Source organism: Haemorhous mexicanus, chromosome 5 (genome assembly GCF_027477595.1).
Source record: "Haemorhous mexicanus isolate bHaeMex1 chromosome 5, bHaeMex1.pri, whole genome shotgun sequence".
NCBI lineage: Eukaryota > Metazoa > Chordata > Aves > Passeriformes > Fringillidae > Haemorhous > Haemorhous mexicanus.
The window spans coordinates 7231004-7253001 of NC_082345.1; the positions used below are offsets into that span (position 1 = coordinate 7231004).

General features: G+C 41.8%; 1 protein-coding gene across 3 annotated transcripts in view; it reads left to right on the forward strand.

Annotated features, from left to right (window-relative positions):
• FBLN1 (fibulin 1) overlaps positions 1-21998 on the forward strand; it is a 79016-nt gene that overhangs the window by 10764 nt on the left and 46254 nt on the right. For all 3 annotated transcript variants that reach the window (XM_059845743.1, XM_059845741.1, XM_059845742.1), the window contains exons 2-6: positions 2951-3050; positions 10506-10641; positions 17270-17441; positions 20088-20147; positions 21841-21942. In XM_059845743.1, the coding sequence (XP_059701726.1) occupies positions 2951-3050; positions 10506-10641; positions 17270-17441; positions 20088-20147; positions 21841-21942 (570 nt within the window). The remainder of the gene's footprint in view (positions 1-2950; positions 3051-10505; positions 10642-17269; positions 17442-20087; positions 20148-21840; positions 21943-21998) is intronic.

Sequence of the window (21998 nt, forward strand, 5' to 3'; positions counted from 1 at the left end):
AAAAAACCCTCATTTTTTCAGTGAGATGCCTTGAGATGTCATAATCAGAGTAGTTTCTACCTTGTGCTTCCCACTGTCTGGTTCTTTGCCCACCCTGCAGTACCAAGTCATAGTTAGGAGAGGCTGCAGAGAGGCCACAGCACTTCTGTGCTCTTGGTTCCCTGAAGAAGGTGCAAGAAGGCACAAATAGCCCCAGAATGAACTTTTTGCACGAGGATGTCCAACTGGGAGCCACATGAATGTGCACATGTGTGTGCAGCTGAATCAGCAACAGAAGTGCAGCTGGGAGGTGGTAGTTCTGTCCTGTTTCTAAATAGTTATTATCAACTCTTAATGCCCAAATGGAATCACTTCCAGGGCAATCAGAAGTTGACACCTATTATGTGAGACACACACTTTGAGATTTTGAAAGAGCAGGGATTTGCCCATGAACTGCCATTTTCAAAGCAAACTGCAAAGCCAAGAGAAATGTTTTTCACTGTTTAATTGTTATATTTTAGAAGAATAGCCTTGAGGGTGGAGTGCTTTTTTTTACTGCTTGTTTTTCACTTCCCTCTATTCCCAGGAGATGTCTGGCAGGATCTTTAGAGGATGTGAATTGTGATGTCACCAAAAACAATGGGCCTGGACCACAGTTCTCCTTCAACAAACTCTCCATGATCCTTCTTTGCTTGGATGCACTCCTTCAGACAAGCTTGCTGAGCTTGGCCTGCTTTAAATTCTTGGGTTATTTGGTTGGAGTAGAGGTGTGTTGCCAGGGCTTGGAGGGAAGAGCTGGGGTCCAGAGCCAGGGATTGTCCTTCTGGGGAGGAACTTGGCTAAAGACTCATTTGTACAAAGCCCTGCAAAAACCTGCAGCCAGCTCTGCATTTCAGTTAGATGTGTATCCTTTTTCAACACACTTAAGATTGATTGCAGACAGCAATCAAGAAGGTTATTTGTAATGCTTTGTATGAAATTTGATGCATATGATGTTTGTCAGCTGGAAGGCCCCAGACAGTGTCCCTATGCCCAAAGAGCTTAGACACAAATGCATGGATTGCAGGCAGGGTTTTATTTACTAGGCTAGTTGAATCCAAAGCATTATAAATTGCACTTAGCTTTCAGTCACTGGCATGATTTCTGGACACACTGAGGGATTCAAGAGAAATATTGCCTTGACTTAGTAATGACAGAATTTTGACTGTTATTTTGGGTAAGACTAGAAGAATGACCTGGGTCATAGAATACAGAGTACTCTTACAAACCAACACTTAAATGCAATTTCTAAGTATAATGATTTTCTTACTAAAGCATGTTTGCTTTACTTGATCCAATAATTTTCATTGTTGCTTACTGTAATAATACTGTAATACTGCAATTTTTGTTGACAGGAACCATGTCCCTTCACAGGTTTTACTTATTTATGCCTAAAATGGTCTGTTTATCCCTGTTTCTCCTCATTTAGCAGGACTTTGATTCCCCTGATCATCCTCCTAATCTTTCTTTACACATTTTTCATTTTGATGTAATCTTTCCTAAGCAGGGAAAGCCAGAATTCTGTGCAAAACTACAGAGCTTTGCACTGTAGAATTGGTAACTGCCTCAAGAGTACTGACCCCCTGACTGGTGCATCCTAAAATCTCACCTAACTCTTTTATTTTTGCTTTGAATTATAATCACTAGTTGGGAATAGAGGTTGCTCCCTGCAAAAAAAGCCCGGAATTACTGGAGGGAGTTACCTTCTCTGTGTGTTTTCATCTGCTTTTGCCTTGCCCACATGTGAACTCCTGGATGATCTCAGAGGTCTTTTCCAACCTGAATGATTCCATGATTCTGTAAGAGGTTGACCAGCTTGTAGTTCCCCAGATCTTCTCTCTTGTCCTTCCTGAAGTCAGGGAAGCACTTGTTCTCCTTCATCCTTCAGAACTCCTCTCATTCACCCTGAGCTCCAAGATCATGATGTGTAACCTGGCAATGTCATCACCCCTCTCCCTCAGCACTTGTGGGTAAAACCTGTCAGGGCCATCAGTCAAAAAGCTTAGGAAACAGAGAGAAATCATTTGAAAGCTGTCCCTCTGGAGAACCAGATAGGGTTTTTTTACATAGTTTGCATATTTGTTACACAAGGAGCTGTTCAGTGTTCAGACTACAAAACAATTAATAGAAGAGTGTGACTCCTGTTTTATTCCAAGTTCTGATACACCTGCTGTGCAGTGAACTTTTGCACTTGGAACATGAAGCAAACCTGTAGTGCTTGTCAGTTCATTAACAGTATTCAGTTTTATTAAATTAGAAGCTTGCAAGAATATACTCCACACAAATAATGGTCTTCGGGGTGGTTCCCCTTAGTTTCAGTGTTGGTATAAGTTGGTAACAGGATTAATTTTTCTTTCAAATGTTAAGTGATCAAAATACCATATACCTTTTTGTTCCTCTCTACAGTACTTTTGCATCTGCATGGACACACTTCTGAGTAAAATATTGAAAACAGACTAACAGATAATAACCTCAGGGAGAAAATAGTTCTGCAAATTTGCTTGTAATTAGTTTCATTTGTTTTTCATATCAGATATTCAATTTATCCTGTATTCTTCAGGATTTTAAAAGGTTGCTTATTGCTGCTGCTGCTTTTGATAATAAAGGAGTGCAATCCCAAAGATCCTTTAAGTGGTTTCTGCCTGGGTATCAGTCCCTAGGCTGTGTCTTTGTGTGGAATGTTAGGAGAAAATGCACTTTGCCTCTCCAAGAAAGGAAAACCCCCAGCACTGGGCTTTATTGCATGGTGCTGACAGGTGCTTGCTTTGGCCATGGCTGCTTTTTGCATGGGTGCCCTGTCCTGTGTGTGTAATCAGGGAGGGAAAATCTGCCCTGCTGGTGTTTGGTTGGGTTTTTTTAACTGGCAGATGCCATACCATTTCTTAAGATTGTATTAAATATTGTGTTTTTCTCTCTTTCCTCATTTCTGCAGATCTGTCAGTGGAAGAATGCTGTGACAAGGGTGTTGAATGGGCAAACACAAACAGGATATGTGCTTCTCTGCCATTAATATCCGAGTCTAGAGAATGCAGGTACACAGTTACATGTTATCTATTCAAACATAGTTACATGTTATGTATTAAAACACAGTTTATAACTTACAAGATGAAGCCCCCAACTCTTCTATCCCAGCTTTTCAGCTCCATATGTAGCCTTGGGGAGTTCTTCCTCAGTACCTACTTCTCACCCAATCCTTTTAATTTTTGGTGTCAGTCTAGCACAGATTCAGCCAGCCCTGACCTATGTGGCATGTTCTGTCTCTTACCTAGAGGTTTTCCCCCTGTGCTCTGCTCACAGGGCTTGGGCTCTGCCTGCAGTCAGGACTCCTCAGAATGGCTGCACGGATGTCACCAAGCTGGCTGTGGATCTGGGGAAATGTTTTTAAAGGAGCACAGCACACCCTGCACATGACTAATCTCTGATTTGAATAAGTACATGTGTGCACTTTATCTAGGATAAATCATAAGTACTTATGTGAGGCAGCCTTCTGTGGTGCTGCACTGGATTGTAATTGTCCTGCAGTCCTCAGCTGACTTAAGCTTTAAGTTCCCCCACAGGGTGATTGAAGGAGATTCCTAATTAGTTCAGCTTAAGACAGGAGCCTACAAGGAAGATGGAGAGAGACTGTTTACAAGGGCTTCACACTGACAGAGAGCAGGTTTAGATTAGATATTAGGAAGAAATTCTTCCCTGTGAGGCTGGTGAGCCCTGGCACAGGGTGCCCAGAGAAGCTGTGGATGCCCCATCCCTGGCAGTGCCCAAGGCCAGGCTGGACAGGGCTTGGAACAGCCTGGGATAGTGGAAGGTGTCCCTGCCCAAGGCAGGATGGGTGGATGAGATGAGCTTTGAGGTCCCCTCCAAGCCAAACCATTCTGTGTTTCTGTGATTCTATGAAATGTATTTGACTGTAGAAAATAGAACCCCTCAGTTAATATACAGATTTCTTAATTCTGCTGAGAATTGATAGGATATTTCTGTTTGGTAATCTACTAAATGAAATAATGAAAGCAAATGTTTAGTTTAGATTTTGATTCTGCTGTATCTCTTATGTATGTTATTGTGGCATTTGTATTTTTTTATGTCAATGATAGTTTGTATTATTTTTTGCTGTTACATGCACTTGTTACATTTAATTAGTGGGGCAAACAGCTGGTAGTTTGAGAGGCAGCTTCACAGAGAAATTTGTATTTTTAACACTTTGCTTTGCTCTCCCCCTACTTAAATGGACTGCAGTTTGGTTTAGCCTTAGGTAATTACAGAAGGGTTGAGTTGATCTTTATTACAGAAAGAATGTGTCTTCCAGGGAAGTCTTTCTGTGTTTTCCCACTTTTGCATTTATACTGGCATCAAAAGCAGCCTCTTACACAGAAGAGTTGACAGATAGGAAATAAATGCCAATTTAGGAAATACTTGAGGAGTTATAAGAATTACAGACAAGACTGAGGCAGGAAAAACAGGAAACCAAGTTTATTGAACAATCTGGGAGTGAGTATCTTGATGATTTAATAATCATTTGATTAATGTGAGTTGAGATTCTGCTGCAAATAATTTATTCTTCAAAATATTTTAATTTTAGAGACTCACTAGGACTTCATATGAACTGGAGAAAAAACTCACTAATGATTCATCTAGATTTTGTGCATAATTGAGATGTAGTTAAGAAAATTATATAATAAAATAAAAGGTACATATTCTGTGAGAGGTATGAGTACTTCTTGACAAAACCTTAAGTTAATAAACTCAGATTGGTTGCATTTATTCATGACTGCATGCTCCCCAGGAAGCTTGGCTTCACTCCAAAAATGACTAAGTAAAATTGGCACCTTGGAGCACTTCTGTAACATCAATAATATTTTACTCCAGTTATAATTGCAAACTGGCATATCAGTGAGAGGTACAGAAAAATCACTTTAGGATGCCATTTCAGACACAAATGTCAGGCCCAAATTCTGCTCCTAATTGTGGTGTACCTGGAGCCAGAATGAGCACTGAGGGAGAATGATTCCTTTTGCAGGCACTTGAGGGTATTGACACTGATATTCTGCATTTATTCCTGCTGCACAAAGATGGGAACAGAGCTGGGTCGTTGCCCTTGCTGAGGTCTAGGCAGGTGAGACTAGGGAGAAACAAGATGCATTATTGGTCACAGATTTGCAAAAGGACTTGGTTCCTTCTCAGAGTCCTGCATGAAGTGGGAGCTGCTGGGGGCACATGTCAGCCTTCTGTGGTTGTTTAAACCCAGCTGGGATCCCCTGACCCTCCAGTGCAGTGCAGGGTTGAACATCTGTCTTGAGTGCTCTAGAAAAGTGGGGGGCTGGAAAGCCATATCCCTTGATGCCAGGGGGAGTTGTTTGCCCTGCATGTTTCAGGCTCAGTTTGCAAGGTTAGCAGGTGAATGCAAGGGGAAAACACATTCTGAACCGAGCAGGCTTGATCAAGTTCCTGAAATAAAAGGGATTTTCTGCAGTTAGTGTGCAAAGACTGGGTGTGAGTGCTTTCCCCAGTATGCTTTACAAGAATTTCCCTGCTTGTTTTGAATCATCTGTTTAGAATTGCAGTAACAGTGGTGCTTCAGATTCAGTCCCTCCCTCAAAGGAAGGCACTGCTAGAGTCTCCTGTGGGAGGAACCAACTGCTTCACTGAGTTAGAATTGCATCCCCTTGGCCATTTCCCAACCATTTAAAATACATCCATAGTAATCCTAGAGCCATGGAATGGTTTGGGTTGGAAGGGACCTTAGAGCCCATCCAGTTCCATCCCCTGCCAGGGGCAAGGGCACCTTCCACTATCCCAGGTTGCTCCCAGCCCTGTCCAACCTGGCCTTGGGCACTGCCAGGGCTGGGGCAGCCAAAACTTCTCTGGGCACCCTGTGCCAGGGCTCACCAACCTCACAGCAGAGAATTTCTCCCTAATACCCAGTCTAAACCTACTTTCTGTCAGTTTGAAGCCATGCCCCTTTGTCCTGTCCCTCCAGGCCCTTGTAAACAGTCTCTCTCCATCTTTCTTCTAAAGGCTCCCTTCAGGTACTGCAAGGGGCAGTTGTGTCACCCCAGAGCCTTCTCTTTTCCAGCCTGGCCTTGGGCACTTCAGGGGTGGGGCAGCCACAGCTTCTCTGTGCCACTATCTCACCACCCCCAAGGGGAAAATGTCTTCCACAGAAAGAGTTGTTTTCCAGCCCTGTCCTTTTCATATCTGCTGTGTCACACGGTGACAGCTCTGGGTTCCAGCACATTTGTCGTGCTCTCCTCCCAAAATCCCTGTGGCTCCTGAGGGAGCAGGCTGTGTCAGTGTCACTTTGTGAGTGGGGTGTGGTTCACACTACAGACATACTCACTTCTTTGTCCTGCACAAGGTGAGCCAGACCCTGTGTGAAGTTCCCAAGTTCCAAAGGTTCTCTGGTTGCTCTTACTCCAGCTTTGAGCTGAAACAAGGCTCTGGGCCCAAGGTCTGCAGTCTCTCACTGTGGTTTCTTGCCCCACACGTGATTTTATCTCACTGCATTATCTCTCTGGACAATGTCAGTGTTTCTCTCTGTGACTCAGTTAATACAAGTGTAGAATTTTAATGAGTAATATCTCTGGCTGTCATCACAGTGGGTCTTTTCCCATTCATTCATTTTCTTGTGGTGTGGTTAAAATCAAGGAACTGGAAAGAGCTGCCAGATAATTTTGGAACTCAACCTGTCCAATAAGTCTTCTTCCTTTCTAAGTGAAGAGTTTCCCCTGCACAGAGCTCTTAGCAAATGAACTTCATTCCCATGCCAGAAACAGTCTGTCTCCATATGGTATTTGCATGCCTTTAACAATGTGTAGCCTTTCTGGAATTACACCAGGAATAGCATTATTTACTAGTGTTGCAAGAATGCACACTGAAGAATCCAAGGCTGGAAGACCTAACTTGTTTCTGCAAAATCATTCTTTTTAATTTTGATATTTTGTCCAAGAGCTTCCACTGTACACATGAATAGCACTGACATGGTTTGAAGGAAGTAGAATGAGAGAGACAGAGGGCAATGAAAGTAGATTGACAAAACATTGTTTTCAGAAAAAAAAAGTTAAATTTTAATGCTTTTATGAAAAGAAGAGAAATTAAAAATAGATGATTATGAAATTTATGCTGGTTTAGGAGTGCATCCTCTAGAGAGGAGAATAATAAATGTGAAAATATTGTGGATGTAAGTGGGTGTGTAGATTTTAATTTGGAAATTACCTCCATGAAAATCAGCCACATTGGTTAAGTTTTAACAGAAAGTAAAAGTGAAAATATAGAACATGATTTCTTAACTTGATTTATAATCAAATTATGTAGTAATGAAATAAATTTTAGATCAACATCTGAAACAATGAATAAGGATTTTTTAAAATGTCTTCATGATTTTTGTTCACTAGTGAGCCATGAATAAAACCCATCCTTCAGAAATGCATGATTTTACCTGGAATATCCTAAATGAATATCACTTATGAGGCCTCATGCTCCTAAAGATTCAATATTTAGTGTTATATAATATCTGCCATATTTTGAATACCTGTTTATTTTCAGAAAAATTCTACTGCTCTCTTTTTAACTGAAAGTCAGAATAAGGCAGATAAAGAAAAACCAGCTTTTGGCTTTTTAAAGTATTACTTCTAATTAAAAAAATAAACAAACGAAAAAAACACCCCAGACTCATAGAAAGGTACTACTTTACTGTCTCTGTTTTTAGAGACCAATGTTTTAATGGTCCATTATTGTTAATGCTACACCTGAAGGTGTAACACCAAGAGACAAATCTAAAGGTCCTGTTGGCTCCTTCACCTTGCTGGGGAGCAGAAAGGGAGCAGGTTTTAGCTGAGGCTGTCATCCAGGGAGACACCTGTGACTTAGAGAAGACAGGGAGAGACCCTGCTCATCCCAGACTCCCTGGAGCCTGCCTGGCTGCTTTGGTGATCCCTGGCAAACAGCAGCACCTGGGCTGGTGTGCAGAGGGAAAGGGAAGACCAGCACTGTGCAGGTGTTTGCAGCATTTTTCTCTGCCATCTTTCAAGGACTTCTGCCTCTGTTTCTGCCACACTGGTGTTTGGAGTCTCCAGCAATACTTGCTACCAGTGCAACTGGGCTGTAGGATTTGGGCAATGAAGTGTGATTTTATTGTTGTTGTTCTCAGAATGAACAAATGGTATTTTAATCTAGTATCCAATTGATGTTTAATTCCTTATTACAGTTGGGGTGGACCACATGATTTATGAATACAGCTGTGGGAAACATTTTAACAAAACCTTCTTGTTTTGGTTGAAATTGCCTGTTTTTCAGAGATTTCAAAGAGTTGGCTCATGTTTGAAAAAAACAAAGCCACACCAGGAATCAAACAGATCTACTGAAAGACTGCTGTTGTTTGTTTATTTGTTTGCTTGTCTGTGGCTGACATATCTAGCTCCTCAAGAGAATCTGAAGGGGTAAAGAGGCTGGAAAGTCTCAGCTCCCACACTCTTGGGCTTGGAGTTCAGTTTTCAGAGGCTTCCAAAGCCCTGAAAGTCAGACCACCCCAGAGCTGGGCAGGGAATGGAAATTCTGCTTCAGAGGGAGTTTCAGCAACAAAAAAGCTACATATTCTTCCAAACTGGAACTAAATCAGATATCAAAAACTTCAAATATCCTGCCAAATAAAGTTACTGTCCTGGGCTTAACTTCTTGCTATGATTTTAGAGTCCATTTTTGAATTATTTGTTCATGAATTTATCCTGGCTTTTAGTTCCTATGCATTGAAATATCATGGCTGTTTTTGTCCAAGTGGGAACTGCACAGTCAGACCATTACTAATGATGGAATTGTATAATTCTAGAGTGGTTTGGGTTGTAAGTGATCCATGTACCATCTCATAAATAGGAATAAATACATCCTTCAGGAATGTATCTGGACAAGCTGGCCTCACCCACGTGCACAGAGATCCATAATGTGAGCTTAGTACCCACGTGTCCCCTGCTTTTGCCTGGCTTTGGAGCTGAGGGAGTCCCTGACACCACCTGGGAGCTGAAAGGTCATTCCAAGCTCCTGGAGAGCAGGAAAGCTCCTCCAGAGGGGAGGCATGGTAAACCATTTATCTCTGGTGATGGTGGGAGAAGCCTGGTGTTAAATAGTTCCACCAACCCACTCCTCTTCCTGATATTATCCACATTTCCAACAGTGGAATAGAGGATTTTCAGGAGTACAGGGTGTTTTTTCTCTGTTTCCCAGTGTCTGTAACAGAAAGTACTGGTGAAAGAGCTTTATCCACAAAACTACCCGGCAAAGCAGATTTATACATAAAAGCAGAGTGGGGAGAGGAGAAAGGTCTTCCCTGGGCTTTGTATTCATGTGTCAGCAGCAACCAGACTGGAGGGGTTTAAAGCCTCCTCATGCAGATTTTTTCCCCTGCAGGAACAAGTTTCCAGGGTTTTTTTTTTTTTGACATTGAGATAAAATAGAATGATTTAATGAGCAGTGTAACAAAACTAATTTCCCTGCTCAGTTTTATCCTGTCTCCTCTCCACATCGCCCTGCCCTGTAATACTTTTCTTTCCCTTGTCTTTCTTTTCCTCTTGCTTGCAATACACTCTGCTGTTTCTCCTGTGACTTCCCTTGGTATCTTCATTTCTCTCCATTATCTCCAGGTGTCCCACAGAACAATGCTCTGATCTTCCTTCCACATGCCATACCTGCTGGTTTGGGGCAGCAGGTTCCAGGGTAGACTGGGATTGTGGGATTGCAGCTTTCACAAGATCCAGGGCCTGACTTCTTGTCACATTCATATTTTCTGAAAAATCCCTTTGCCCAGGATTTTTCTCCTGGGAAGCTGAGAAGCCTCAGGGAAAAAGGAAAACAATAATTATCTGATTTGCTTCTCCTGTGTTTTGTTCCTTTGGAATGTGTTTGGAGATTGTTTACTTGCATTGGTTTCTAGTGTGAATTGTTTTCACTCATGGCCAATCAGTGCCAAGCTGTGTCAGGACTCTGGAGAGAGTCATGAGTTTTCATTATTATCTTTTTAGCCCTCTGTATCCTTTCTGTATTCTTTAGTGTAGTTTAGTTTAGTATTCTTTAATATAATATAGTATCATAAAATAATAAATTAGCCTTCTGAGAGCATGGAGTCAGATCCATCATTCCTTCCTGCCACGGGGTACCCCGCAAATACAATAACTTCTCCCTTCCATCAGTCTCCTCAGCCACCAGCTGTCACAAAACATGCCAGAATGCAGCCCTGAATTCCTTGAGCCCTGAGGCAGGTGTGGTTGAAGTTTAAAAACGTTGCTAGGACAGACTGCAAGGTAGATCAGCAATGAAACTGCATTAACCATGTCACACAGACAATCTGCCTCCTCCCAGAGAATATCTTTGTGTTGTAACAGCGCACCCACAGAAACCCCTTTCCTTTTCACACAGCTAGTAGGAGTACTAATTGTCAAGTGTTGCCTCATGTGTTCCTGACCCATCTGTGACACTGTTCTCCCCTCTCTTCCCTGCTGCTGCAGCATGACCCAGGTGCAGTGCTGCCGCAGCCAGCTGGAGAAGCAGTCCTGCTCCGACGGGGTCGAATTTGCCAACGCGCGTGAGGAGTGTGACTCTCACACTGCCGAAAATTCCACCTGTGAGGCTGAGTACTTCAAGGTGAGACATCAGAGATCTCGGGTTTTGTGTGATTGAAAGGTATTAAAGAGTCTTTTTTTCCCAGCCCTGTCACCGAAGAAGTTGAGATTCCTCAGCTCTGGTTTTCAAGGTTTTTTTATTTTCTCTTATTTATTACATTCCTTCTCTGACCTGCTGAGATCTGTCCAGCAGGTCAGCTTGTGGCACAGTGACTGCCCTTGGGGTGGTGTTAACTTTTTATACTGAAAACTACGTGTGCTTTATTTACAATAATTTTCCAATACCTATCACCTATGTTAGACAGTCTGTCTCTACTCTAAACCAATCAAACAGTGCCACCATCACAGCAGAAGACAGAGGCCAAGAAGAAGAAGGAGGACAGAACATGCCCAGATTCCTGCTTCTTGCCTCTTGAACCCCCATTCTAAATCCCCAAGATTCTACTTTTTCCCCCTGTGACAAATTAACTATCATTCTACTCAAGCTCTTGTGGCTTGTAGATCTTCACACAAAGTTGGTGATTGTTTCCACGGACCAAAATCCAAGGCACAGGTGTTTTTGACTCCATGCCAAGGTGTCTGAGCCCCCTGCTAGGGTCTTGAATCACTCAGGGCAGCCAGAGCAATGTCTTGGGTTCAGACACAGAGATGCTCCTGTTTGTCTCTAAGAAGTGGAATTGAAGTTATTCAGGGTTGGCCCTGAAGGTTATTTGACTTGGTTTGCTGCACATGAACAGTTTTTTACCACCAGCACCTCATGTGTCTGTTAAGGTTGTTTTCATTGTCCTTCCCTTTGAGAAGTGGAGCCCTGTTCAGCAAAGCAGACTGTCACATTGCATTTTAGCTGAGGCAGAGGGGACAATGCCAAAAGGTGGAAAATCTTGAATGGGTAATTGCTCAGGAAACTCCTTTTGCATGAAAAGAAGACATCAGTGCTGTAGTGACAGATGGTGAGAAACAGACAGATTTCAGACTTCAGCTTTCACTAAAGCATTGTAGCCTAAGGTCACTGGTCAGACTCACTGGTTTTCAATATTGGTGGTCCAAAGGGGTAGGAATGAAGTTAATTCCTCTCAGAGTACTTATAATTCCAGCTTGTGTAAATGTTCTAAGTGAACATGACTTTGATTTACAGCTGGATGGAGAGATCTGTAAGCCTGTGACACCAGCATTTGATATCCGAATAAAAATGCCTTTTGTTGGCATCTGCAATTAATCTGTGCCCTGTCCTCCACCTTTATTACTGTCTTTGTCTCTCATGCCTGGAAGGGAGCATAGTTATACCTTTCTTCAGGGTGTTTTTGGAAGAAAGTTCCACCAGTAAGATCATGACCTTGACCATGAACCAGTCATGAACAGCTTTGGTCTTGTTATGGATTTCCTTCCATGGTGATGAGAACAGATGAGAATGAGTCTAGTTCTTCCCACTGCTTCAAAATGCTGAATGGTTCCTTCAGTTAAAATAAAAAAAAACCTATACAGAGGATGGCAGACAGTGTCTGACTGACAAGCTTCATATTCTAGAAAATGCTGGCTTGATCTGCTCCTGTCAGTGGGATGTCACTGATTCTAGGGCTGGGAAGTAATCCAGGTTCTCCCTGGGAGCAGCAGAAAGGTAACACAAGCTAATGAGGCTGACACTGTTGGGTTCTCCTGAGTCTGTCTGCACTTGTGGGATTACCTTGTGCATCCCTTGTTGATGATGTCCAGGTCTTGGCACACAGGAATTCCTGTGTACAGCCTCTACTACTGGGAAGCACATCCCCTCAACCTGAGTGCAGAACAAAATAATATTTCACCCTCTATGTCCAATATTTTGAAGGGCTCTGAGCAGATGACCAAGGACTGGTGGTGAGGACTCTGCAGATCCAAGTGCTTGTTACCAAGGTCAGGATTTTTGCAGCACATGCCTTGGGACAACTCTAAACCAGAATGCAGCTGTGCAAGGAAACCCACTGACCCACCAGGTGCCTGATGTTTCCCTGTCAGCATGAGGAAGGAGACTTAATGGTGTTTAAAGATGGCAGATTTTGATAGTGACAGTTTTATTATTAAACAAATTGGACTGGGCCTTGACCTCTGGCTCTGAGAAGAAAGGGCTCAGCACAGCTGTCACGGAGCTGCTGTCCTTCCCCTGCAACACACAGTGCAGAGGGCTGTGCTGGCCTCAGGACACACTGCAGCCTTGTCTGATGCAGTGTTAGTTGTCATGAGAGCTTGCTGATAGTTAAAAATTACAGGTGATTGTGGGGTAATGCCCTGAGCCCACATTCTGTCCCTGTTTAATTTCCTGCTATAAACATAGTCTGAGTCAGTGAATCTTGGGGAGTCACATTCTGCCCTTCCACTTCCTACCAGGAGCATCCTACACTTCACTTCACAGAGGTGGGGGCATCTTTGAAGGTAATCTCTGATCTCTGGGGTTGGCTGTCTGTCTCTGCCCCCAGACACGCTCAGGATGGTTCTTGCACGCTGGGCTTCAAAGGATGAGACTGGACGCTAGGTTTTTTCGGTCTTCAGTTTTGTTTATTATCTCTTATCTAAAAAGTCCTTTTCCCTGCCTGAAGGATCTGACCAGCACGGCAGCCAAAGGCACTCTGCCCACCCCTAAGGCGGCCACATCTTTTATAACAAAAACTACGTATATCATGTTTACCTTTTGTCCCCAATACCTATCCTCTTCGTCACTAAGTACACCCTCATCCCAGACCAATCCACAAGTGCCAACACCACCCCAGAAGATGGAAGACAGGAAGAAGAAGGAAAAGCCTGGTGGCACACCCTGATTCCTCCATCTTGTCTCTACAACCCCCCTGTACCGAAACCCCAAAATTTGTGATTCACCCTATAATAATATCTTCCCTTCACTATTTACACTCGAGTGATTCTCGCAGGTTCCATTTCTTCATACATCGGTGGCACATCTCTAGATGGATCAAAATCAAGCCACCAAGTGCTTTTGGCAACATTCCAGGACTCCCGAGCCCCCCAAGGGTTCTCTCGGTAGCTCTGGACATCAGGAGTGATGTGCTGAGCTCCCACACTGATCCATGGGGGACATAGGTGACTTATCATCTAATATCAGTGAAGAATTCATCATTTCCACTGTTGAATACATTTTGAATTTGATCACCTTGAGACATGCAATGTCTGGAAGTTGTGCCTTGCTGTGGTAAACAAACTTGAATCTCATTTTGCCTAAGCTGGTGAATTTTTTTTATTCTTAGGTCATGTCTTTTGGATCTTCTTTGTCTCCTTTAAGGAAGCAGAAAGAATGATTTAGTAATTCAGTTTGTAGGATTAATTGCAGCCCTTTGCAGCAAATGAGGCAGCATATCTTTCATTTGAATGCAAAGCTTGGGATTGGAAAGAAGATAAAAAGACCGTATCTCAAAAACCTTTGCCTTACCTTTTACACAAAAAGGCAATAGGCATAGGAAATGATGGGCAGAATTTTCTCCTCTGATTGTTTGGAAGCATAGTTTTTCTAGCCTTGGAAGAAAAAGAGATGCAAAATGAATGATTCATCTTCAAAATCTTCATCAAAAGAAAGCAATCAATTTCCAGGTGTGATGCTGCTACACAGGATGTAGAAATTATTTTCTGGAAGTTTGTACCACAACAGCCCTGCAGAAAGGAGTGCAGCTTCTAGAAGTTTGACTACCTTTAAGGTACTTGAACATTTTCCCCAAAATTTGGCGTAGGTAATTTTCAAAGGTTGAGATCTGTCCTTATCTCAAAGTCTTGTTGAGAATACTTTGGTTGTGTATAATAGGTGAGCACAAAAATTTTATTGCTTTGGACTGTTGAAAATAGTTTTAATTTTTGATTAGCTTTTTCAGAGTTCTGGAAAATTCCTCTGAGTTATTCATGGATTTTTTGGTTAGCATCTCATGGATTTCAGCAAGGGAGAGACCTCTTGTGGACAGACACCAAAAGCAGAGTTACTACAGGATTCACACCAAAACTGGTGACTTCAATGGGAACATAAATAATAAGAAATACTGTGAAACTATTGTAAACCTTACATAATCAAAAGACCTCATTAATCTAAGGAACTTCAGATGCTTCCTAATCACACAAAAAATTATATCTTCACATTTCTCACATGTAACTTTACTCCTTTATTCCTTTCTGTGAGAAGGCAGTCAAGGGCTCATAGGAATTCAGGTAGGACACAGCTGTCTATTCAAACATGAGGAGCAAGGCATGGCTTGGAAGCTGCATAGGATTTTGCTAATTCCATAGGGGGGAAAGTTTGATATTATTATTGGGGTGACTTAAGAAGCAGAGGCCTACAGGCAGTGAAAGGGTAGAATAAAAACTTGACTGTTAGTTTGTACCATCCATGAAAGCAGTGATGGTTCTAGCAAATAAATAAATGGTCATCACAACTTGCTTCCAGGGCAACTGGCAGCCTTTGGAAAATGGCTGCAAACACCTCAATAACTCAGTCAATATGAAGGTTAGACTGCACTCCTGACTAAAGGATCAAAGGCTTTCAGATCAGGCCAACAGCCAGGAAAATTGGTGTGAAAAAGGGAACGTTGAGATTAATGATACCAGGATCCTGCTGGTGGTAGTTCCATGCTGTGGGTGGATCTCTGCATCCCCCATGGATCCCTAGGGCTGTGGGTGGATCTCGGCATCCCCTGTGGACCCCCATGGGCTGCAGGGGCTCAGCTGTTTCACCATGCTCTCACTACAGCCTGCAGAGGAATCTTGGCTCTGGCCCCTGGGGCACCTCCTGCCCCTCCTTCTCCACTGACCTCGGTGTCTCCAGGTTGTTTCCTTCACATGTTCTCACCTCCTCCTCTTCTCTGTCTGGAATTCAAACTGCCCCCCTATCTTTGTTTTGAGTTTCTTCTCAAATATGTTATCACAGAGGTGTTACCATCATCTCTAATTGGCCCAGCCTTGGCCAGTGGTGTGTCCATCTTCAGAGCCATCAGGGATTGGCTCTACCAGACATGGGGGAAGCTTCCAGCAGCTTCTCACAGGAGCCACCTCTGTGCCTCCCCACTACCAAAAACCAGGCTGTGCAAAACCAACACACCAGTTAAGAAAACACTTGGTACTTTCCATCTCTGGATCATTTTGGCTGAGGTATAGAAACATAAATTATTATCAAGATGCTATATCAAGATGCATCATGCACAGTTAGAATAAATATGGTTTGGAACAAATGGTTCAGGGCACACAATTATGTTAATTGAAGATGCAGTGTCCTACAGATATTGTAAGATTTAGCTGTTCTGTGCTTGAAGTTTCACATGAGCTGGAGACAGGCTTTTCAAGTGGTGGCTCAACCTGGAAGAAATAAGAAACCTAAGGCTTGTTTGACAGTTCAAAGAAGGGCAAAATAATGATCACTCTTCAAAAAAACTCGAGAGAAACTCTGTAACTCCCAATATGAACATACTGTGACAAGATAAAGAAGTGGACGGAGACTTCCAGCAGAAACCAGTGAGTGTACCAGAATTATACAATGTCAGATTTTGTCAAGGCATCAGCCTCTTCAATAACTTAAATAAGATTTGGTTATCAAAAATATGCAGGTTTAAGTTAAGTAATGAATCTTTAGCTCACTTTCATTTTTTTGTCTTCTAATTGGGAAAATTGAAAATTAACAAAATTATCATCATACATTTAAGAACTTTGAGAAGGATGCATCAGGAAATTGCTTGATATGTTAGAATAAATAATGTGAAATGTTTCAGTCATCAAGGGTTTATTTCTAAAGTCATCCAAAAAAGCCAGGAAAGATGGAATTATCTCAGACATAATAGGATGAAACTGGAGCATCTGCCACTGATGGAAGTAGTTGGAGGAACTAGTAAAAAAAATGGGTAATAGGAACCATCTCACTAAACAGGAGTAAATTAGGGAAAAAATGCATCCTAGAGACTGGGAGGGCATGAAAACAACACCCCAGGAGATGAGGCCAGGAGAGAGGAGTTCCAGCCCTGCAGCAGTCTGCAGCACAGAAAAGTTTCTGTTGTGTATTTAATGGCATCATACAAAATGGAATACTTACATTCTTCAGGATGTGTTACTAACTTGACTTCCTGCTGCTCTAAGTTTTAAAAGTGCCTTTCAGTTCAGTACAGGGAGAGAAACACATAATTCCTTACAGGGGAAAACATAGAATATAGGCAGGGATAGACATCTCAAAGTAATGCAAAGCATTTCATGGTTGCCCTTTTTTTAGCAAGTGTGCTGCTTAAAGCACTAAACTACAGAAATTTAGTTGAAAGTTTGGTTACTTTATGTTCCACCTGTTCTATGTAATGGTGCAGGCAAATTTCTTCAAGCAAAATAGAGTCTAGGAGACTAAAAAACTAATAAAAAAAAAGCTTAAATCTGCTTTCATGTGGCAGTAGCAACTGGCAGACACCAGTTCCAGAGAACCAAACACTTTTGCTGCTTTCTGACAGCAAGGCAGAAAACTGAATAAATCAGCAGCCTCTTCTCAATTTCAAATAAAGGAAGCCTCCAGAGGATTAACTTGTCCTGTCCTTGCTTCTGTGCTGTTCTTGAAGAGTTGGTAGAACATTTTCCATCAATGCCAAGGTGAGATAACTACTGACATCATTGTCAAAGCTCAGATTGCTTTGACTTAGTTAATATTTTCATTTTCTTTTTAACAGACATGCTGTTACTGTTGTTTGCTGGGAAAGGCTGCCCAAGTTCAAGGGCAGAGTTGTGAGCCCAACCCGAAGATAGGATATCAGTGTGGAATTGTCTTCAGAACTTGCTGTGGGAAAGGTCAAGAAGACATTGATCTGTCCATCAGTGATTATGCTCCTAAAAAAGAGCCAGGTATTTTATTGCATACTTAAAAGAGTGAGACACAAAATGATACAGGGTACAAGGAGTGTTTTCACTTTAAATTATTTCTGTTGGAATTTCTCTAATTTGACATCTCATCTAATGATGTAATTTAATGATGCCTGTTTTGGAGCTCATTTTTTTTTTGGCTAGTAACAGCTGGAACAGCTGTTGCTGAAAAGAGGCAGAAAGAGGTCACTTTGTTTCTGATGTCAGAACTTAAATGTACAGGAGCTTATTTTGGCAATTAATGATCTTACCTTGGAAGCTGAATATAAGCTATTAATTTTAATGGCATTTTGCCCACTGACAAATACTTAAATAAAATGAAAATCCACAAACAATTCTTGGAATTGTGTTGAAAACCTAGAGGGCCTTTGCCAGCTCAGCAGAAGGAAAATGTTGCCATTATGTGAGAGGTAAATGCCCAGAAACCAGGGGCATTTGAAGTGCCTGGGCTGCCTAGGACAACTAAGATCTCCAGGAAGTGTGGAAAAAGTTTCTTTTGGTATTACCAAAAAAGAGGGGTACCTGGATGGCAGCAGCTCCTGACACCTTCTCCATACCTGGTCCACAGAGCTGAAGAGGATGAATGGGTACAGACTGACCCTTATAGACTTTCATTTATTTGGGTTTTTTCCCCCTTTTTCACTTAGACAGACCTGAAACTTCAGACAAGTTGTGCTCTGTGGTGTTGCCTCCCTCATGGGCTGCTGAGCACTGAAAACACACCATCTGGCTGGCAGATCACAAGCCACAGGTTTTTGGGGATCATCCCAATCCATTATTTAAACACAAGCCCCATCACAAAAGCTTGCACTGATCTTCTTGAGTCAGCACATTGTCACAGTTGTTCCAGGTCTTTCAAGCCTGGCTTGTCTCAATGTCCCCCTTAAGAAGTGACATCTGGAAAAGCCCTTTTGGACAGTTTCTCTGTGTGTGCCCTTGTCTCAGGAGGGGAATTGCCCTTGTCCATGAGCACTGGCTGAGGTGACTGAACTCGTAGATCCCTCATACTCAGACATCTCTGCTAATACCAGAAATGTGCATGCTCAATGTACCTGTTTGGCATGAGAAATATGCCATTATGAGAACTGTGAGCATGCAGAGTATTTCCCTGCTTGCCTTTGTGGGCAAGTGACACACACAGCAACCATTAGTGTGGTTATTGTGGCACACATAAGAGCCACTGTGCTTTGCAAAGCTGGGGCTGTGCCCACGAGCAGGGCAGGACAGTGTTCTCATCATTCAGCTGAGACAAGCAGGTGTTTGAACATAATCAAATAACACTATTGACAATAAAAAAATGCCTGTAGAAAGGCAGAGCAAACAGCAAATAGACACTTTGGTTCGTTGTGAAAGGGAGATGAGGCTTCATTTTGCAAGGGAGGTGTTTGGACTAGAACCTGGTGTTTGTTGTGCCACAGCAGTGCATGAAGGGCATTCTGCTGCAGGAGTAAGGCAAGCTGCCTCTCCAGGTCACATAAAGTGTTGTCTACAGGTTGGACTTGATGGAATTGGAGGTCTTTTCCAACCTGATTAATTTTGTGATCTCTGGTGTTGTGTCCCCTGAGGCCTGTACCAAATCCAGCCAGACTTGAGCAAACTGATTCCATCAGCTCTGCATAACTGAAATGTGCCCCTATGGCTTGAGGATGCTGTCAACCAGCCCAGCCTTGTGCCATTGCACAAACACTGCTTTCACATCCTCTATGCATCACTTGCTTGTAAGTGACTGCTGGTGCAATGAGCTCATGCACAGTGACTGAAACAAGCCTAAGTTTCCTATTCAATGAGCAGAGTATTTTGGGATTGGGTTTTTGCACACTACCCACCTGCCTTTGGCCCTGTGTTCAAAGCTGTGGGATTGGAGAAAGTCCATTAGCTGGTTCTTTGGGGATGCAGTGGGTTCAGGATGTGTTTGGCCCTTGTATGTCCTCATGTGGAGAGAAGGGACTCTTGGAATATGGACATATGTACATGGGGCAGGAGTACCACAGATCAGAACTCTTCAATAAGTATATTAAGTGTGTGTGTGTGTGTATATATATATATATATATATATATATATATATATATATATTTACGTGTATACATACATACATACATACATATATATATACATATATGTATATATATATAAAAAGTAGAAGTATATAAGTATATTTGGAAGAATGCCCTAAGTATGTGCCCAAAAACTTAGGTGTGGAGTTCTTTTTGAAATGAAGTCTAAATAAATAACTGAGGTTAATCTGATTCTCATGAAATCTCTGAGTACCCCAAGCTACTATAAAGTCAGTGGAAGCCAAGCATGCCCCAACAACATGCCTTATGAAAATGAGGTTAAGCTCTGGTTAAAAGCCTGACATTAAGAACCTGTGTTTGAAAATATCAGTCCATATGTAATCTATGATCACAGTGTGACTTTCATATTGAATCAGTCAGATGGAAAATGCCCCATGGCCATGAGCATTTGAATGTCAAATTTAAGTAAGAAATAGCTGTAAAATATGTAAATTTTGCTTTTTAATTTTGTTCTGGTTTGTCCAAAACCCCAGTGAGAGTTCCAAGCACACAGAGTTTTACCTTGAGAAGAAAAGTGCTTTCTCCTCTAATGCCTATCTCTCCTCTTTTTAGTTGAAATTTCAAAGGAGGAACTGGACCAAGAAGATCCTTATCTGCATGATGGCTGCAGAGGTGAGTCAGGTGACTAGTCCTGCTAGCCAGCTCTTTGTGATGGCTTTTAATAAAGTGAAGCCAAATTAGATCTAGCCAGAGCCCTTTGCCTAGGATAGTTATGGGTAAAAAAACCCATGAGGAACAGCTTTCCAAGGAGTAATGGGCCATTATGTGATGCCTAAACAGAGCCCAAATACAAGGGAGGCATTGTCTCTCCCAGTGCAGTCCATCTTATCCAACTGAAGACAAAACATTTAATTTCTATTTAACCTCTAGTGGGTAATACCTCAGAAGTGGCACCCTTGAACCTGTGGAGTACTTTGGATTCTTCAGAATATGGTGATCCTATATTAAATATGTGCATCTTTTATTCTTCTCATGGTGTTTGAATAGGAAATTAAACTTGTTTATGTTTGAGATGCATCACCTGAAAAAAAGGAAGACAAAAGTGGCTGTTGTTCTGATTAGTCATGCTGCTCTGCCTCCTTGGAAATGTGCACTTGGAATATTGCTCTGCTAAGTATTCTGATTTATTGCTTGTCACATATGATTTACATGTCTCTCAACCTAAACCAGCAGTGATTCATTGTTTTCTGCCAGCATTTCAGAACTCAGAAATGTATTTAGGATAAAGTCAATTTAATAGGCTTATATTCCAGCTGAAAAAATTATTTACTGTGCTCCATGTTCTACAGCTGTACCACTCTGGAGAGAGTGGGAGTATCTACCAGGTCATTAGTGAACCAGAGTCAACAGTGCCTCTCCTCCTTGTCTCCAGTTGCCAGTTAGAGGAGATGACATAGAAATATGTGTTACATATTTTCCTAGCATTATTTCTTCATGTAATCAGTTGTTGTATTTCTCAGTTAATCAGCTGCCTGCAGGAGATGGATTGGTGTTGCTAATTGCCAATTGGTGGTTCTGTCTACAGTATATTTTTTGATAAACTTGGCATGCCAAAAGTACTTGTAATTTCCTGAACTTTAACAGGGCAAACTTAAATTTCCTAGGAAGTGGAACTTCCAGCAATTTGTTTTGGAGCACTTTCATGTAATATGGAGAAATGAATTCTGTTCTTCTAACACTCCCACTACAGGTTTTACTGTGTCAGGATGGAGCTCACAGTATTAGCAGAGATGCAGAGAGCAGAGGCTGTTGATCTCATCTACAAAACTATGGTTCCACCTAATTTTCAGGGATGCATTAATGGCCTTGTCCTCATTAGAAATTGTTGTACTTTAAAACTTATTTATAATGTATTATAGCTGCAGTTGCTCACATGGATTGTGCCTATCTCACACCTTTTGTTTAATGCCTGTCCAGCCATTCTAAAAAAGAGGACATGGGTTCTGTTTGTACTTACAATATCTGCAGCCTTACAGCAAATATTTGTTGTTGGAAGCATATAACCTTTTCTCTATTTTTAGAATATGAAACATTTTTAATATTAATTTCTATTTTAACAAGGTCAGAAAAGGTTTTCTTAATGATGAGCCAAATTTTGTGTAAATTCTCTGTAGCATTCTCTTTCTGTTTGTCAGGATAATCCTTTTATTAACTTTTAGAGCTTTCAGTGCTTAGCCCTTTCTTTCTTTTTTATATGTATATTAACTTATTTTCTAAATAACTCAAGTATCCTGTAAATTAATGGTTTGTTTCAGTTCCAGTGAAGAACCTCTTATTTACATGAGGCCTTTAACATATTCATTAGGTGGTGGTCCCTGCTCTCAGCAGTGCAGAGACACAGGATCCAGTTACGTCTGCTCCTGCTTTGTTGGCTATCAGCTTCAACCAGATGGTATCACCTGTGAAGGTAAAAAAGATAAAGCCATTGTTTTGATTATAAACATTCTTGTTTTAAAAGAGCAA